Here is a 17,574-nt window from a genome sequence, read left to right as displayed (position 1 = left end):
CTGACATTTATATGGTTTGTCTTTTGTGTAAGTTTGTTGACATAAATCTAGGGTTCCACTCTGACTGAAGCTGCTTCTACAATCCATACCTTTAAATGGTTTCTCTCCTGTGTGTCTGCTGATGTTTGCTAAGATTTCTATTATCACTAAAGCTCTTTCCGGACTCCATACATTTAAATCGTTTCTTACCGATGTGAGTCTGTTGATGTACTCTCAGGTTTCCACTATAACTGAAGCTCTCTCCACACTCCATACATTTAAATGGTTTCTCTCCAGTGTGAGTCCGTTGATGTTGTCTAAGGTGTGCACTCTGACTGAAGTTCTTTCCACACTCCATACATGTATATGGTTTCTCCCCTGTATGAGTCCGTTGATGTATTCTAAGGTGTCCAATCCGAATGAAGCTCTTTCCGCACTCCATACATTTAAATGGTTTCTCCCCTGTATGAGTCCGTTGGTGTATTCTAAGGTTTCCAATCTGAATGAAGCTTTTTCCACACTCCATACATCTAAATGGTTTCTCACCTGTGTGAGTTCGTTGATGTGCTCTAAGGCTTCCACTATCACTAAAATTCTTTCCACACTCCATGCATTTAAATGGTTTCTCCCCTGTGTGAGTCAGTTGATGCTGTCTAAGGTTTGAATTGAAACTGAAGCTCTTTCCACACTCCATACATTTAAATGGTTTCTCTCCTGTGTGAGTCCGTTGATGTTGTCTAAGGCCTGCATCGTAACTAAAGCTCTTTCCACACTCCATACATTTAAATGGTTTCTCTCCTGTGTGAGTCCGTTGATGTGATCTAAGGCTTCCACCATAACTAAAGCTTGTTCCACACACCATGCATTTAAATGGTTTCTCCCCTGTGTGAGTCCGTTGATGTGATCTAAGGCCTGCATCGTGACTGAAGCTCTTTCCACACTCCATACATGTATATGGTTTCTCCCCTGTATGAGTCCGTTGATGTATTCTAAGGTTTCCATTCTGAATGAAGCTCTTTCCACACTCCATACATCTAAATGGTTTTTCACCTGTGTGAGTTTGATGGTGTAAAGTTAGGTGCGCATTTTGACTAAAGCTCTTTCCACACTCCATGCATTTAAATGGTTTCTCCCCTGTGTGAGTCAGTTGATGTTGTCTAAGGTTTGAACTGAAACTGAAGCTCTTTCCACACTCAATACATTTAAATGGTTTCTCTCCTGTGTGAATATGTTGATGTTTTCTAAGGCTTCCACTATCACTAAAGCTCTTTCCACAAGCCATGCATTTAAATGGTTTCTCCCCTGTATGCGTCCGTTGATGTATTCTAAGGCTTCCACTATCACTAAAGCTCTTTCCACAAGCCATGCATTTAAACGGTTTCTCCCCTGTATGTGTACGTTGATGTATTCTAAGGTTTCCAATCCGACTGAAGGTCTTTCCACACTCCATACATTCATATGGTTTCTCCCCTGTGTGAGTCCGTTGATGTGATCTAAGGCCTGCATCGTAACTGAAGCTCTTTCCACACTCCATACATTCATATGGTTTCTCCCCTGTGTGAGTCCGTTGATGTGATCTAAGGCCTGCATTCGAACTGAAGCTCTTTCCACAGTCCACACATTTAAAAGGTTTCTCCCCTGTGTGAGTTTGTTGATGTATTCTAAGTGTATCTCTTCGACGGAAACTCTTTCCACACTCCATACATTTAAAAGGTTTCTCCCCTGAATGTGTCTGTTGATGATTATTGAGGTTTCCAATCTGACTGAAGGCCATCCCACATTCCGTACATGTAAATAGTTTCTCCCCTGTGTGAGTCCGTTGATGTATTCTAAGTGTATCTCTTCGACGGAAACTCTTTCCACACTCCATACATTTAAAAGGTTTCTCCTCTTTGTGTGTCTGTGCATGTAACTTAAGGTGTGCCCTCTGACTGAATTTATTCCCACAGTCCATACATTCATATGGTTTCTCCCCTGTGTGAGTCCGTTGGTGTAATTTAAGGTTTCCATTCTGTCTGAAGCTCTTCCCACACTCCCTGCATTTGAATCCTTTCTTACCCATGGGGGTCTGCTGATGTGTTCTAGGTTTTTTACTATCAGTGAAACCCTTTCCACACTTCAAATCTTTAAAAGGTTTCTCTCCTGTGACTTTGTTGATATGAGCTATGTGTGCTCATTCAGTGAAGCATATTCCACATTTCACACATTTCAGTGTCTATTCCTAATGAAATGAAAGGTTCCCCGTCCCCTGGAATTCTGACGTTCTTCTGTATCACCTTCTTCAGAGTGGGCAGAGAGGAAGTCCTTTTTGGATTCCAAGGAAGAGGACAAAGGGAAAAGAACAAATCAAACACCATTAGCCCCTTCTCTTATTTCAACATCTCCTACATTCCCCCGCTTCCTACCCATATTCCCAATTTTTAGGAAATAATAATAATAATAATAATAATAGTAATTTGTTATTTATACCCTGCCCATCTGACTGGGTTTCCACAGCCACTCTGGGCAGCTTCCAGAAAAACATTAAAATACTGTAATATATCAGACATTAAAAGCTTCCCTAAACAGGGCTGCCTTCAGATGTCTTCTAAAAGTCTGGTAGTTGTTTATCTCTTTGACATCTGGTGGGAGGGCATTCCACAGGGAGGGCACCACCACCAAGAAGGCCCTCTGCCTTGTTCCCTGTAACTTGGCTTCTCGCAGTGAGGGAACCGTCAGAAGGCCCTCGGTGCTGGACCTTATTGTCCAGGTAGAACGATGGGGGTGGAAATGCTCTTTCAGATATACTGGACAGAGGCCATTTAGGGCTTTAAAGGTTAGCACCAACACTTTGAATTGTGCTCGGAAACGTACTGGGAGCCAATGTAGGTCTTTCAGGACCAGTGTTATGTGGTCTCGGCGGCCGCTCCCAGTCCCCAGTCTAGCTGCTGCATTCTGAATTAGTTGTAGTTTCCCGGTCACCTTCAAAGGTAGTCCCACGTATAGCGCATTGCACTAGTCCAAGTGGGAGATAACCAGAGCATGCACCACTCTGGCAAGGCAGTCTGCAGGCACCTGGTCCTTCAGGGGCACAGTTACCCCATTCAGGACTAGGGAATCCTCCACACCTACCCGTCTCCTGTCCCCCAAAAGCAGTACTTCTATCTTGTCAGGATTCAACCTCAGTCTGTTAGCCGCCATCCATCCTCCAACCGCCTCCAGACACTCACGCAGGACCTTCACTGGTTCTGATTTGAAAGAGCTGTGTATTATCCGCATACGGATGAACATCCAGCCCAAACCCCCTGATGATCTCTCCCAGCGACTTCATGTAGATGTTGAAAAGCATGGGGGAGAGGACAGAACCCTGAGGCACCCCACAAGTGAGAGCCTAGGGGTCTGAACACTCATCCCCTCCACCACTTTCTGAACACGGCCCAGGAGGAAGGAGCGGAACCACTGTATGACAGTGCCCCCAGCTCCCAGCCCCTCAAGACGGTCCAGAAGGATGTTATGCTCAATGGTATCAAACGCCGGTGAGAGATCCAGCAGAACTAGGAAACAGCTCTCACCTTTGTCCCTAGCCCACCAGAGATCATCGACCAGCCTGACCAAGGCAGTTTCAGTCCCATGATGAGGCCTGAATCCCAACTGGAAGGGATCCAAATGGTCCGCTTCTTCCAGGCATGCCTGGAGTTGTTCAGCAACCACTCGCTCAATCACCTTGCCCAAGAATGGAAGATTTGAGCCTCGGTGATAGTTGGGCATCGTGGCCGCATCTAAAAATGTTTTTTTAAGAAGCGGTTTAATAACCGCCTCTTTCAGAGGGTCTGGGAAGGCTCCCTCATGGAAGGAAGCGTTCACCACCCCACGAAGCCTATCGCCCAGCCCTTCCCAGCTAGCTTTTATAAGCCAGGATGGGCAAGGATCAAGTGGTTGGTTTCACTCGTCCAAGCAGCCTGTCCACATCCTCGGGGATAACAGGTTGGAATTAATCCCACACAACTTGACTAGACAGGACTCTAGCACTCTCCTGCCCTGGCCCTGATGCCATGGTGGAGTCTACCTCTTCTCGAATCTGAGCGACTTTATCTGCAAAAACTTTGCAAAATCATTGCAGGAGATCATGTGGCCCGTACTGAGCCCTGATGGAGCAGGTGGTTCTGCTAAATTGCGAACCACCTGAAAAAGTCTCCTGCTGCTGTTTTCTGCAGATGCAATAGAGGCGGTGAAGAAAGTAGCCTTCGCCGTCGCTACCGCCACTTGGTAGGCTCAACATTCAGCTCTAACGCGTGTCCGGTCAGCTTCAGAATGGGTCATTTGCCACCAGTGCTCTAGCCGTCTCAACGATTGTTCCATTGCCCTCAGATACATGGAAAACCACGGGGCTGTTCGGGCTCCATGCAATCGAAGAGGGTGCGTCGGAGCCAAACGGTCAATAAAAGGTAAAAGTAAAGGTACCCCTACCCATACGGGCCAGTCGTGTCCGACTCTAGGGTTGTGCGCCCATCTCACTTAAGAGGCCAGGGGCCAGCGCTGTCCGGAGACACTCCCGGGTCACATGGCAAGCGTGACAAAGCCGCATCTGGCGAGCCAGTGCAGCACACGGAAATGCCGTTTACCTTCCCGCCAGTAAGCGGTCCCTATTTATCTACTTGCACCCGGGGGTGCTTTCGAACTGCTAGGTTGGCAAGCGCTGGGACCGAGCAATGGGAGCGCACCCCGCCGCATGGATTCGAACCGCCGACCTTTCGATCGGCAAGTCCTATACACTGAGGTTTTACCCACAGCGCCACCCGCGTCAATAGCCCTGGTTAACTCCACATTACAGCGGGCCACCAGGGAATCAGCTGAAAGGCCATCAACATGGGATAAACCATCCCCTACCACTCTCTGGAAACCATTTGGATCCATTAAGTGGTGGGAGCGGACCATCCAAATCGGTCCCACCTCCCTGCAGAGGGGAAGGGTCGCGGAGAAGTCCAGTTGCACCAGGAAGTGATCTGACAATGGCACTTCTTTGGTTTCAGTTTTACTTAGTATCAGATCACCAACATCCATAGAGGTAAACACCAGGTCCAAGGTATGTTTTATGACAGAATTACAAGCCTGGTAGATGAAGGGAACGCAGTGGATGTAGCCTACCTTGATTTCAGCAAGGCATTTGACAAGGTGCCCCATGATATTCTTGTAAAGAAGCTGGTAAAATGCGGTCTTGACTATGCTATTTGTAACTGGCTGACTGACCGGACCCAAAGGGTGCTCATCAATGGTTCCTCTTCATCCTCGAGAAGAGTGACTAGTGGGGTGCCACAGGGTTCTGTCTTGGGCCCGGTCTTATTCAACATCTTTATCAACGACTTGGAGGATGGACTCAAGGGCATCCTGATCAAATTTGCAGATGACACCAAACTGGGAGGGGTGGCTAACACCCCAGAGGACAGGATCACACTTCAAAACGACCTTGACAGATTAGAGAACTGGGCCAAAACAAACAAGATGAATTTTAACAGGGAGAAATGTAAAGTATTGCACTTGGGCAAAAAAAATGAGAGGCACAAATACAAGATGGGTGACACCTGGCTTGAGAGCAGTACATGTGAAAAGGATCTAGGAGTCTTGGTTGACCACAAACTTGACATGAGCCAACAGAGTGACGCGGCAGCTAAAAAAGCCAATGCAATTCTGGGCTGCATCAATAGGAGTATAGCATCTAGATCAAGGGAAGTAATAGTGCCACTGTATTCTGCTCTGGTCAGACCTCACCTGGAGTACTGTGTCCAGTTCTGGGCACCACAGTTCAAGAAGGACACTGACAAACTGGAACGTGTCCAGAGGAGGGCAACCAAAATGGTCAAAGGCCTGGAAACGATGCCTTATGAGGAACGGCGAAGGGAGCTGGGCATGTTTAGCCTGGAGAAGAGGAGGTTAAGGGGTGATATGATAGCCATGTTCAAATATATGAAGGGATGTCACATGGAGGAGAGAGAAAGGTTGTTTTTTGCTGCTCCAGAGAAGCGGACACGGAGCAATGGATCCAAACTACAAGAAAGAAGATTCCACCTAAACATTAGGAAGAACTTCCTGACAGTAAGAGCTGTTCGACAGTGGAATTTGCTGCCAAGGAGTGTGGTGGAGTTTCCTTCTTTGGAGGTCTTTAAGCAGAGCCTTGACAACCATATGTCAGGAGTGCTCTGATGGTGTTTCCTGCTTGGCAGGGGGTTGGACTCGATGGCCCTTGTGGTCTCTTCCAACTCTATGATTCTATGATTCTATGTCTGTGGCTATGAGTTGGGCCAGACGTATTCAAGGACAGCCCCATGGAGGCCATGCTTTCCACGAAGTCCAGAGCGGCCCCTTGTAAGGTCGTGTCGGCATGGATGTTAAAATCCGCTAGGAGAACCAAACTAGGTGTCTGCAGGAGAACATCCGCCATGACCTGAAGCAGCTTGGGCAGGGAATCCTTGGTGCAGCGGGGAGGTCAGTACACCAAAAGGAATCCTGTACTTCCCCTATTGCCCAACTTCCAGAACATGCACTTAGAAAACTGGGTGCGCCTGGTGCAAACTAATGACTTCCTAAAAATCACTGCAAACCCCCCTCCCCGCCCACAAGGCCTGGGTTACTGTGTGTAAGAGAAACCTGGTGGACAAGCAGTAGCAAGGACAGGCCCATCTGCTTTATCCAACCAAGTCTCTGTTACACATGCCAGGTCAAGTCCTCCATCCACGATCAAGTCATGGATCACAATGGTTTTATGGATCATTGACCTGGCATTGCACAGCAGCACCTTCAGGTTGTGTGAGTATCCCTTGCTGATTCCAGTATCCGTTCGGTCAGGACCAGACCTGGAGGCAGGGATAGTCCTCAAACAATGACTAAGCCCGCTTCCTCAGTAATGACGTGGTCTGGTCTTAGCGTAACTCCTCCTCCTACCCGTGATCACTGAGATTGGTTGTCCCAGTACATCCCCCCCGTGGAACCTGCCCCAGCCATTTTGTTTGGTGGGACCCACTCCCAGGCAGCCCTGACCCCTCCTCTTAAAATCAAATTAAAACCTATACAAAAAACAAACAAACAAAAACAAAACAAGCAAAACAAAAAAACAAAAAAGAGAATGTTACAAACACACCACAATTAAATTAAATTAAACAAATTCCCGCACCCAAACACCCACCCCACCCTTTTACGCACAGCAAATGAAAAAGCAATGTCATCAAATGAAGGTAATGCAGCAGAAACCTTTCATAATCCTCAATCATCATTAACAGCACAGCATGATCTTGGAATATAGCCTTTTCAAATCAATTCTTTCCTCACAGGAAAGGCAGCTACTCTCTGTCCATGAAAAGACCTTCTCTTTCTCTGGTTCATCATTCCTTTGGACAATTCCCATCCTCTGCATCATAATCCTCCATCCAGCCCTGTTTCCACCTCTAGATCTTCATGAGTCACCTTCACAGTCCCAATGGTCTCAGGGGGTCCATGTGGACCATTTTGGGAGACCCAGGTCTACATTTCGTCCAGGGACTGTGGTCTGGGTCAGTCTGAGAACTAGTGACAAGGCTTGGTGCTTGGGGTCAGCTGAATGGGTGCTCAGGGAAGCTCCTGTTCTTGGAGATGGACCTCTGTCTACATGCCTCACATTGCATGGAGAGCGCAGGAGAAGCACAAGGAAAGCAGATGGCAAATGGGAATCCCAGACAGAAACACCCACCCCCATTGCTCCTTATAATAATGATGTTCTGCCTGATCTCGTGCCTGTCTTCTGACACAGGACTACCCTAATCTGGCACTGAAAAGCAGAATATTCAAGGCAAGGAGATAACTGTATTTAATGGTAGGTAGCTGTGTTGGTCTGACGCAGCTGAAATAAAAAATTAAAAAATAGTCCAGTAGCACCTTAGGGACCAACTAAGTTTGTTCTAGGTATAAGCTTTCATGTGCTTGCATGCTTCTTCATATAGTGATGGGTAGTGGGAGATGGTAGTAGGAGTACCCTTCTGAGAAAAACCCCACCCCACCCTCCCACGATATACAAAGGTCTGGTGACATCTGTGTCAGTGTATCTGAAGAAGTGTGCATGCACACAAAAGCTTATACCTAGAACAAACTTACTTGGTCTCTGAGATGCTACTGGACTATTTTTTAATTTTGTATTTCAACTGTGTCGGACCAACACGGCTACCTACCTGAATCTAGATGTCATGGGGTATTAGGGGAGGAGTAGTTCCTTTGGTGGAGAATATGTCATGCACCTTACGGGCTAATCTATCTACCATTGGCCCTGCAGTCAACTCTCACCTGTGGCTTCCAGAAGCTGTCAGCATGCAACAGGGGTTCAAGCAACGGCTTCAACCGGCCGGCTAAACCAGGTGAGGAAAGCTGATGGGTCTCAAATCCTTGGGGGCTGGGGAATTCTGCTGCCCTGGTGGATGGAGAAGAGGAGAACAAGCGTGAATCCCACAGTCCAGAAGGCAGATTCTGCCTATGCTACAGAGGAAAGTGAAGGGCAGGTGGGGCACGTCTACCTGGAGGCTTGTTATCTAGTCCCAGAGTTTCTCTGACATTGAATTATATATAAATTACAGTATTGAAATGAGCCTGGTCCCACTTCATATCCTGTTATTACTCTAATCTGTTTGTCTGTTTCTTACTTGAGTGCTGTTTTGGCATGCTAAGTCAGGGTTTTACTGTGAGTTACATTTTTGCTATTTTTTGGATCCTGTTATGCTTATTTGTCTTCAGTACAGTCATACCTCATGTTATATTTGCTTCAGGTTGTGCATTTTCAGGTTGTGTCCCGTGGCATCCCAGTTACTTCCAGGTTTTGACGTCATTTTGTGCAAAATGACGTCACACGCATTCGCAGAAGCAGCGAATCGCGACCCACGCATGCACAGAAGTGGGTTGCGTTCTGCTCATGTTGCGAACTGGCCTCCGGAACGGATCCCGTTCGCAACCAGAGGTACAACTGTAATAGATTTCTCAGCTGAATTTTTTTTTTTGCTGCCTCTGAGCATTTTTTGCTACTCTGCTAATTCTATCTCAACCTTGCTCTGGAGATCGTTATGGAGGAGCAAGATCTGCAATCTAAAGCCATAAACAGCCTCAGCGCTGTAAACCTGAAGGAGCGTCTCCACCCCCATCGCTCAGTCCGGACAGGGAGGTCCTCCTCCGAGAGTCTTCTCCTGGTTCCATTGCTGCCAGAAGTGAAGTTCCAGGGAACCAGGCAGAGGGCCTCCCGCCCTATGGAATGCCCTCCCTTCAGAGGGCAAGGAAATGGGCAACTCTCTGACATTTAGAAGACAGCTGCATTGGGATGTTTTTAATGTTTGATGTTTTACTGTCTTTTTTATGTACTTTAAACTGCCCAGAGCGGCTGGGGAAACTCAACCAGATGGGTGGGGTATAAATATTGCAATCATTCTTATTATCTTGTATTTTTTGTAGTTATTTTGTACTGCAATATCAGGTCACGAAATGTTACGGGTGGAGAAAATCACAGAAGAAGAAGAAGAAGAAGAAGAAGAAGAAGAAGAAGAAGAAGAAGAGGAGGAGGAGTTTGGATTTGATATTCTGCTTTATCACTACCCGAAGGAGTCTCAAAGCGGCTAGCATTCTCCTTTCCCTTCCTCCCCCACAACACTCTGTGAGGTGAGTGGGGCTGAGAGACTTCAGAGAAGTGTGACTGGCCCATGGTCACCCAGCAGCTACATGTGGAGGAGCAGGGAAGCGAACCTGGTTCCCTAGATTACAAGTCTATGGCTCTTAACCACTACACCACACTGGCTCCCAGTGTAAACTATAATCCCACCCACAAACTCTCATTCACATGCAGTCTGTAAATTTGGGAAGGTTGCACAGCTCACCTGTGCTAATACTGTCAGTCTTTGGCAAGTGCGAGGAAGCTGCAGGCCCTCTGCTCCCCCCCTCGAAGTTCCTTTAAGAGCCCCCGTTGCACGGGGCCGGCTCACCTGCAGCGAAACAAAATGCAGCTGCCCTGGCAGAGTGGAGCCAGGCTGGGGGGGACCCCAAAAATGTTTCCATAGAAGCCAGTCCTAGGCTCTGTGGTTTAACACACAGTGCCACCTGCGTCCATAAGAAAGGATAAATATGAAGAAATCTGGAAGGATTACTTAAGATATGAGGCGGAAAGTGGTGTGAAGTAGGGGGAGGAGAGGTGGGGAAATATTGTTAAAAAGGTGTAGTTATACGTAAATCAGTACTCAAATCTGAATTGTTAAAGTGCGTTATTAGTGTTATTGTGGTTTTTGTTGTCTGTTTTTTGTGGTTGCTGTTTGTGTTGAAAAAATGATTTAAAAAAAGGTTGTTGTAAACTATAATCCCACCCACAAACTCTCATTCACACACAGTCTGTAAATTGAGGGGAGGGGTCACACACCTCACCAGTGCTAATACTGGGAGTCTTTGGCCTGCACAGGAACACCCGGTATGTAGAGCCTCCAGCCACAGGCACTGTCTATCATGAAAATTGGTCCTTTGAATGTGAAGATTCATGCAGTCACTGTCATCGGATGCTGAAGGATTGTATCTCAGCTTGTCATTCACTCTGACATTGCCTACAAAGAATAAGAGGAACAGAAATGCTTTTGAGGTGCAACTTCTATATCAGCCCAGAGAGCCATTTCATGGACTCTGCACCCGTTTCTGATGATAGGTGTACATTATCCTCATCCTCAATGAAGCAGGCGGTGGAAAAGACACTTAAAGATGGAAGCCTGAGAGAGAGGAAAAGGTTTCTGGCTGCTTCCTGGGTGGGATTGCGGAGCCACTTCTGAGAAGGCCTGTCCCCTCCCCTCTTCCTCTCGGGATTTCCTCTCCTCTCCAGGGGACCAATGGCTGGACTGGGCAGAAGCGCTGTGTCTGGACAGGGCAGGGGCTTGTGGGGTGGGAAGAGGATGGAGTTTGCAGGAAGGTAGGGGAGGGGGGACTGCCCCTCTCTGGTCGGCCTTGAAGGAGTGGCCCATTCCTGGGCGGCAGGGAGAAGCCAATGCGGCCCCTCTGGAGATTCCTCGTAGGTGCCAAGATGGAGACCTCTCCCCAAAGACTGGTCTTCCTCCCCCCCCCCCCCATGCTGCGCTTCCTTGTCCCGGGGATGCTCCCCTCCCTCCTCCCCCGGGCTCCCCCCACCGTCAGCCTCCTCCCTCTCTCCCGGAGTCTCCCCTGCACCCAGAGCGACCCATCTCTCCATCCGGAGGGGCCCCCCAAGACGAGATGGGGAGGGACAGGGGGGTCTCTATCTAGGCGTCTCTCCCGCCCGTTAACCCTTTCATGGTCTGCCTCTCTCCGCGCGGAGCGCACAGGGCCCCAGGGATGCCTGCGCGGGGGAAACGGGGCCAGGGATTCCTCGTGGGACCCCGTGGGTTGGCGCCCCATGTCCTCCCCTGCCGAGGAAAGCCCCCTTCGGAGCACACGTTCAGGGATCCAGGCCCTGCCGGTGGGGCCCACGGAAGGCGCTTTGGGGAGCTGGCGGGGGTCTCTGGGTCCTTTTCTTCCCTCCCCCGCGACACCTTTACCTCTTTGTCCTCTCTCCCGATTCTCATTTCCTTTCCTGCAGCATCGATGTTTGGGGGGGTTGTACCCTGCCGCCCCTGCTCCCCTTTCCAAAAGGGCGCGCCCCTAGAGCTACGGCGCAGAGCAGCAATCCGGCGTAGAAGAGCCACTTCCGGGAGAAGCAGGCAGTTTGGGAGGGGGCTCACACCCCTTATTCCCGGAACAGAAGCCGGACTGGAGGAGGAGAAGGATCCTGATACTTTCAAAGCCCAGGAAAGCCTTGCAGCTAGGGGGATGTCTGAATACTATTATGGTTCTTAGGGGAAGAGGGTAGTTAAAAGGAGTGGGAAACTGGGGTTCTTGACAGGGGTGGGTGACGGGCTCATGTTTCTGAATGCCAAAGACTCCTACTTGGTGACAAATCTGTGATGCAGCAAATATGCTGTTGAAAAATGTATTGTGGGAAATGGGGAGAGGTCTTAAAAATCGATGCAACCATCTTCTCAGGGTTCCTACTCTTGGTGTGTTTGAACCTTGTTGCAGCAAATAAAGATCAGGTCAAGTGACCGCCGTTTGCTTCTTTAACTTGGCTGGATTCTCCTTCTTTTGCTGACCGGAGGGACCCGCTGCGAGTGATTTTCTTAAGAATGGAGAGGTTTGCTCTTGCAGTCCATGGGACTCTCAAGAGTCTCCTCTTGAGATCCACCTGGAGCAGGAACCAGCAAGCCACTTCAGTATCCCTGCCAAGAAAACTCCATGGACAAAGACAACAGGCATATAAAAGTATATTAAATGTAGCCATTTTGGTTTCGATTGCCTAAAGTTGCTAGAATGTTACACAGATTGTATCTGAATGTACCCTTTAAGCTTGACAGCTCAGGGAATGATACCTAGCTTTGTAAATTCATATAAAATCCATACTTTAACCGATTCTTCCTGTTCCAAAGCCATTTTAACTCTTAAGAAAAAGTAAATTTAGGCTTCACCCTCCTCCATGACCCTGGAAGCGGATAGTCAAATAGGCAGTGAGAACAGGGCCTCCTGCCATAATCCCCTGAGCATGAGAGCACGTACACGTCCCACCCAGGGTGTGACCAAGGGGCGACAATAGACTTCCACAGAGGCAGCTGACCAAGCCAGATCTGACCTCGGGTTACAGATGCTTCAGGTTACAGATGCCTGTCGCCTGGGAGGGAAGTCAAGAACTCAGCATATCCAGGCAAATGGGCATCCCAGAAGCACACATTGTTATCTGTGGTGTGTTGCCATATCGGTTTTTTCCAAAAAAAAAAAAAAAATATTCATTTTATAACACAAATACAAAACACAAACAGAAATACAAACAAATTCTTGTCATATCCTTCTTTTCCTAAACATTGTTAAGTGGGTTTCCCCAAGTCCCACCTATCTGGTTTTCATTTTACTTCACCTTTAGCAGTTTACATATATAATCATTTCTAACCATCTTTTTTTAAAAATCACACTTAAAATATCTTCACATTTTATCACTTACAAATAATACTATTTTAAAATACACTATCTTCTACTTCTAACCCTACAGCCTATATCCACTTCCAAAGCTATTCTAAGATTTAAATATTAAAAATTTTTTCCCAAATATTCCTTAAACTTCTTCTAATTAAACAACCCAATTGTTCTTTATAATAATGATGTGCTTCCTGATCCTGCTTGTCTTCTGATAGAGGACTATCCTAATCTGGCTCTGAAAAGGAGGATATTCAAGGCAAGGAGATAACTGTATTTAATTGTAGATAACTGCGTTGGTCTGACACAGTTAAAATAAAAAAGTAAAAAAATAGTCCAGTAGCACTTTAGGGACCAACTAAGTATGTTCTAGGTATAAGCTTTCGTGTGCATGAACACTTCTTCAAATAGCGAAGGGTAGTAGGAGATGGTCATGAGAAGAGAAGACTCCCTGGAAAAGAGCCTGATGTTGGGAAAGATGGAGGGCACGAGGAGAAGGGGATGACAGAGGACGAGATGGTTGGACAGTGTTCTCGAAGCTACCAGCATGAGTTTGCCTGAACTGCAGGAGGCAGTGGAAGACAGAAGTCCCTAGCGTGCTCTGGTCCATGGGGTCATGAAGAGTCGGACACGACTAAATGACTAAGCAAAGTAGGAGATGGTAGTAGGAGTACCCTTCTGAGGAAAACCCCACACCACCCTCCCACGATATACAAGGGTCTGGTGACATCTGTTTCAGTGTATCTGAAGAAGTGTGCATGCACAGGAAAGCTTATACCTAGAACAATCTTAGCTGGTCTCTAAGGTGCTACTGGACTATCTTGTATTTCAAGTGTGTCAGACCAACACGGCTACCTACCTGAATCTAGATGTCATGGGGTATTAGGGGAGCAGCAGTTCCTTTGGTGGAGAATGTCATAATAATAATAATAATAATAATAATAATAATAATAATAATAATTTATTATTTATACCCCGCCCATCTGGCTGGGTTTCCCCAGCCACTCTGGGCGGCTTCCAAAAGAATATTAAAATACTGTGATACATCAAACATTAAAAGCTTCCCTAAACAGGGCTGCCTTCAGATGTCTTCTAAAAGTCTGGTAGTTGTTGTTCTGGTGGGAGGGCGTTCCACAGGGAGGGCGCCACTACCGAGAAGGCCCTCTGCCTGGTTCCCTGTAACTTGGCTTCTCGCAGTGAGGGAACCGCCAGAAGGCTCTCGGTGCTGGACCTCAGTGTCCGGGTACAGCGATGGGGGTGGAGACGCTCCTTCAGGTATACTGGACCGAGGCCGTTTAGGGCTTTAAAGGTCAGCACCAACACTTTGAATTGTACTCGGAAACGTACTGGGAGCCAATGTAGGTCTTTCAAGACCGGTGTTATATGGTCTCGGCGGCTGCTCCCAGTCACCAGTCTGGCCGCTGCATTCTGGATTAGTTGTTAGTTTCCGGCTCACCTTCAAAGGTAGCCCCATGTAGAGCGCATTGCAGTAGTCCAAGCGGGAGATAACCAGAGCATGCACCACTCTGGCAAGGCAGTCTGCGGGCAGATAGGGTCTCAGCCTACGTACCAGATGGAGCTGGTACACAGCTGCCCTGGACACGGATTTAACCTGTGCCTCCATGGACAGCTGTGAGTCCAAAATGACTCCCAGGCTGCGCACCTGGTCCTTCAGGGGCACAGTTACCCCATTCAGGACCAGGGAATCCTCCACACCTGCCCGCCTCCTGTCCCCCAGAAACAGTACTTCTGTCTTGTCAGGATTCAATCTCAATCTGTTTGCCACCATCCATCCTCCAACCGCCTCCAGACACTCACACAGGACCGTCACCGCCTTCACTGGTTCTGATTTGAAAGAGAGGTAGAGCTGGGTATCATCCGCATACTGATGAACACCCAGCCCAAACCTCCTGATGATGTCTCCCAGCGGCTGCATATAGATGTTAAAAAGCATGGGGGAGAGGACAGAACCCTGAGGCACCCCACAAGTGAGAGCCCAGGGGTCTGAACACTCATCCCCCACCACAACTTTCTGAACACGGCCCAGGAGGAAGGAGCGGAACCACTGTATGACAGTACCCCAAGCTCCCAGCCCCTCAAGACGGTCCAGAAGGATGTTATGGTCGATGGTATCAAACGCCGCTGAGAGATCCAGCACAACTGGGAAACAGCTCTCACCTTTGTCCCTAGCCCGCCGGAGATCATCAACCAGTGCAACCAAGGCAGTTTCAGTCCCATGATGAGGCCTGAATCCCGACTGGAAGGGATCCAAATGGTCCGCTTCTTCCAGGCGCGCCTGGAGTTGTTCAGCCACCACTCACTCAATCACCTTGCCCAAGAATGGAAGATTTGAGACTGGGCGATAGTTGGCCATCGTGGCCGCATCTAAAGATGGTTTTTTAAGAAGCGGTTTAATAACCGCCTCTTTCAGCGGGTCTGGGAAGACTCCCTCACGGATGATCCCACCCACAAACTCTCATTCACATACAGTCTGTAAATTTGGGAAGGTCACACACCTCACCTGTGCTAATACTGGCAGTCTTTGGCCTGTATAGGCACACCCTGTGTATAGAGCCTCCAGCCACAAACACTGTATATCATGAAAATGGGTCCTGTGACTGTGAAGATTCATGCAGTCGCTGTCATCGAATGATGATCGATTGTATCTCAGCTTGTCAGTCTCTCTGACACTGCCTTAAAGAATAAGAGGAATAGAAATGCTTTTGAGGTGCAACTTCTATATCAGCCCTGAGAGCCATTCCATGGACTCTGCACCCCTGTTTCTGATGACAGGTGTACATTATCCTCATCCTCAATGAACCAGGCAGTGGAAAAGACAATAAAGATGGAAGCCTGAGAGAGAAGAAAAGGTTTCTGGCTGCTTCCTGGGTGGGGGGATTGCGGAAACCAAGAGCTGCTTCTGAGAAGGCCTCTCCCCTCCTCTCTTCCTCTCGGGATTTCCTCTCCTCTCCAGGGGGACCAATGGTTGGACTGGACAGAATTGCTGTGTCTGGACAGGGCAGGGGCTTATGGGGTGGGAAGAGGATGGAGCTTGCAGAAAGGAAGAGGTGGGGGGACTGGACTCCCACTTTGCAGGGATCCCTCTCTGGTCGCCTTGAAGGGGTAGCCCATTCCTGGGCGGGAGGGAGAAGCCAAGGCGGCCCCTCTGGAGATTCCTCAAGGAAGCCACGATGGAGACGCCCCCCTCCAAAGACTGGTCTTCCTAGCTCTCCCTCCCCCAATGATTCTGGGATGCTCCCTCCTCCCCCGGGCTCCCCCCCACTTCCTTGACCCCCTGCCTCTCTCCCGGAGTCTCCCCTGCACCCAGAGGCCCCCTGGGCCCGGCCCAACCCTTGCCATGCGCGCCCCATCTTTCCATCCGGAGGGCCACTCCAAGACGAGATGGGGAGGGACGGGGGTGGGGTCTCTGTCCAGGCACCCCTCGCGCCCGTAACCCTTTCAAGGCCCGACTCTCTCCCCGGGAACCCCACAGCACCCCGGTTTGACGGATTTCCTGGGTTCCAATGCCTAATGACTCCTCTGAAATTGGGGGATCCAGGGCTCCCCCTGACTCCATAATCCCTTAGCAGTCAGGAGCAGTGGCGTAGCGTGGGGTGTGCAGGGGGGGCCGGCCGCAACATCTGGGGGTTAGGGTTAGGGGGCGCAAATCCACGGGTTAGGGGGCGCAAATTACTTGCCTTGCCCTGGGTGCTGACAACCCACACTACGCCACTGGTCAGGAGGTGATCAAGGGCAGCACATGCCCCAGACAGAAATCCATCGAGATGGTGGGTTGAATCCTGATGCTTTCAAAGGAGAAGCCCATGAAAGCCTTGCAGCTGGGGGGGGGATGGGTAAATACTATTATGGTTCTTTGGGCTGTATATTGTCTCCCTGCTTATTTAACTTATATGCAGAATTCATCATGTGAAAGGCTGGGCTGGATTAATCCCAAACCGGAATTAAGATTGCCGGAAGAAAAATCAGCAACCTCAGATATGCAGATGACACAACCTTGATGGTAGAAAGTGAGGAGGAATTAAAGAACCTTTTAATGAGGGTGAAAGAGGAGAGCGCAAAATATGGTCTGAAGCTCAACATCAAAAAAACGAAGATCATGGCCACTGGGCCCATCACCTCATGGCAAACAGAAGGGGAAGAAATGGAGGCAATTTCTCCTGTTTTCTCCTGACTGAGACAAACTTCCTTTAGCATGTGACTGGAGGTGGGCGTGACCTTACCTGTGCAGGTAACAAAAACACAGGGCACGCAGCACCCCCTCTCTCTTTCTCCATCTTGCTTTTGCCATGTGAGCTGCAGTGACTGACAGTCTGCAGTCACTGGAATTAACCCCTCATATAGGGGTAGATCCACGTGTATATACTTTGTAACTAAGTCTGCCTTCAGGGATCCATCTGTGAACTGAATGTGTGAGTAAACTTCTTTTATATACTTTACACAAGATTATGTTGTGTCTATTCTTTTTAAGAGGGATATAAGGGAAATTACCAGGAATCTTATATTGAGAAGCTTAAACAAGCTTGCAACAAGCTAACCACAGTGTGTTTAAAAGGGGATTGCAAAACTCTGCTAAGTTATAGAACTTGCTAGCGC

At 48.5% G+C, this 17,574-nt stretch overlaps 2 protein-coding genes across 3 annotated transcripts in view; both read right to left on the bottom strand.

The window, feature by feature from the left end:
* Positions 1-12,093, bottom strand: part of LOC310659085 (uncharacterized protein) — a 35,542-nt gene extending 23,449 nt beyond the window's left edge. The window contains exon 1 of the mRNA XM_083402075.1: positions 11,499-12,093. The gene's annotated coding sequence lies outside the window, so the exon portion shown is untranslated. The remainder of the gene's footprint in view (positions 1-11,498) is intronic.
* On the bottom strand, positions 87-15,637 carry LOC310659075 (uncharacterized protein). 2 transcript variants are annotated; one of them, XM_083402052.1, is made up of 2 exons: positions 15,482-15,637; positions 87-2,283 (listed from the first exon to the last, which is right to left on the bottom strand). In XM_083402052.1, the coding sequence occupies exon 2, from the start codon at positions 2,039-2,041 to the stop codon at positions 92-94; it is 1,950 nt and encodes a 649-aa protein (XP_083258178.1). In that variant the 5' UTR covers positions 2,042-2,283; positions 15,482-15,637; the 3' UTR covers positions 87-91. The 2 variants fall into 2 exon arrangements, with proteins under 2 accessions (XP_083258178.1, XP_083258177.1); XM_083402051.1 differs by lacking the exon at positions 15,482-15,637 and adding an exon at positions 8,263-8,374.
* Between the last annotated feature and the right edge of the window lie 1,937 nt (positions 15,638-17,574).

The sequence above is a fragment of the Podarcis tiliguerta genome (assembly GCF_965153285.1).
Source record: "Podarcis tiliguerta genome assembly, chromosome: 10".
Classification (NCBI taxonomy): Eukaryota; Metazoa; Chordata; class Lepidosauria; order Squamata; family Lacertidae; genus Podarcis; species Podarcis tiliguerta.
This window is presented reverse-complemented; position numbering and strand designations above follow the sequence as displayed.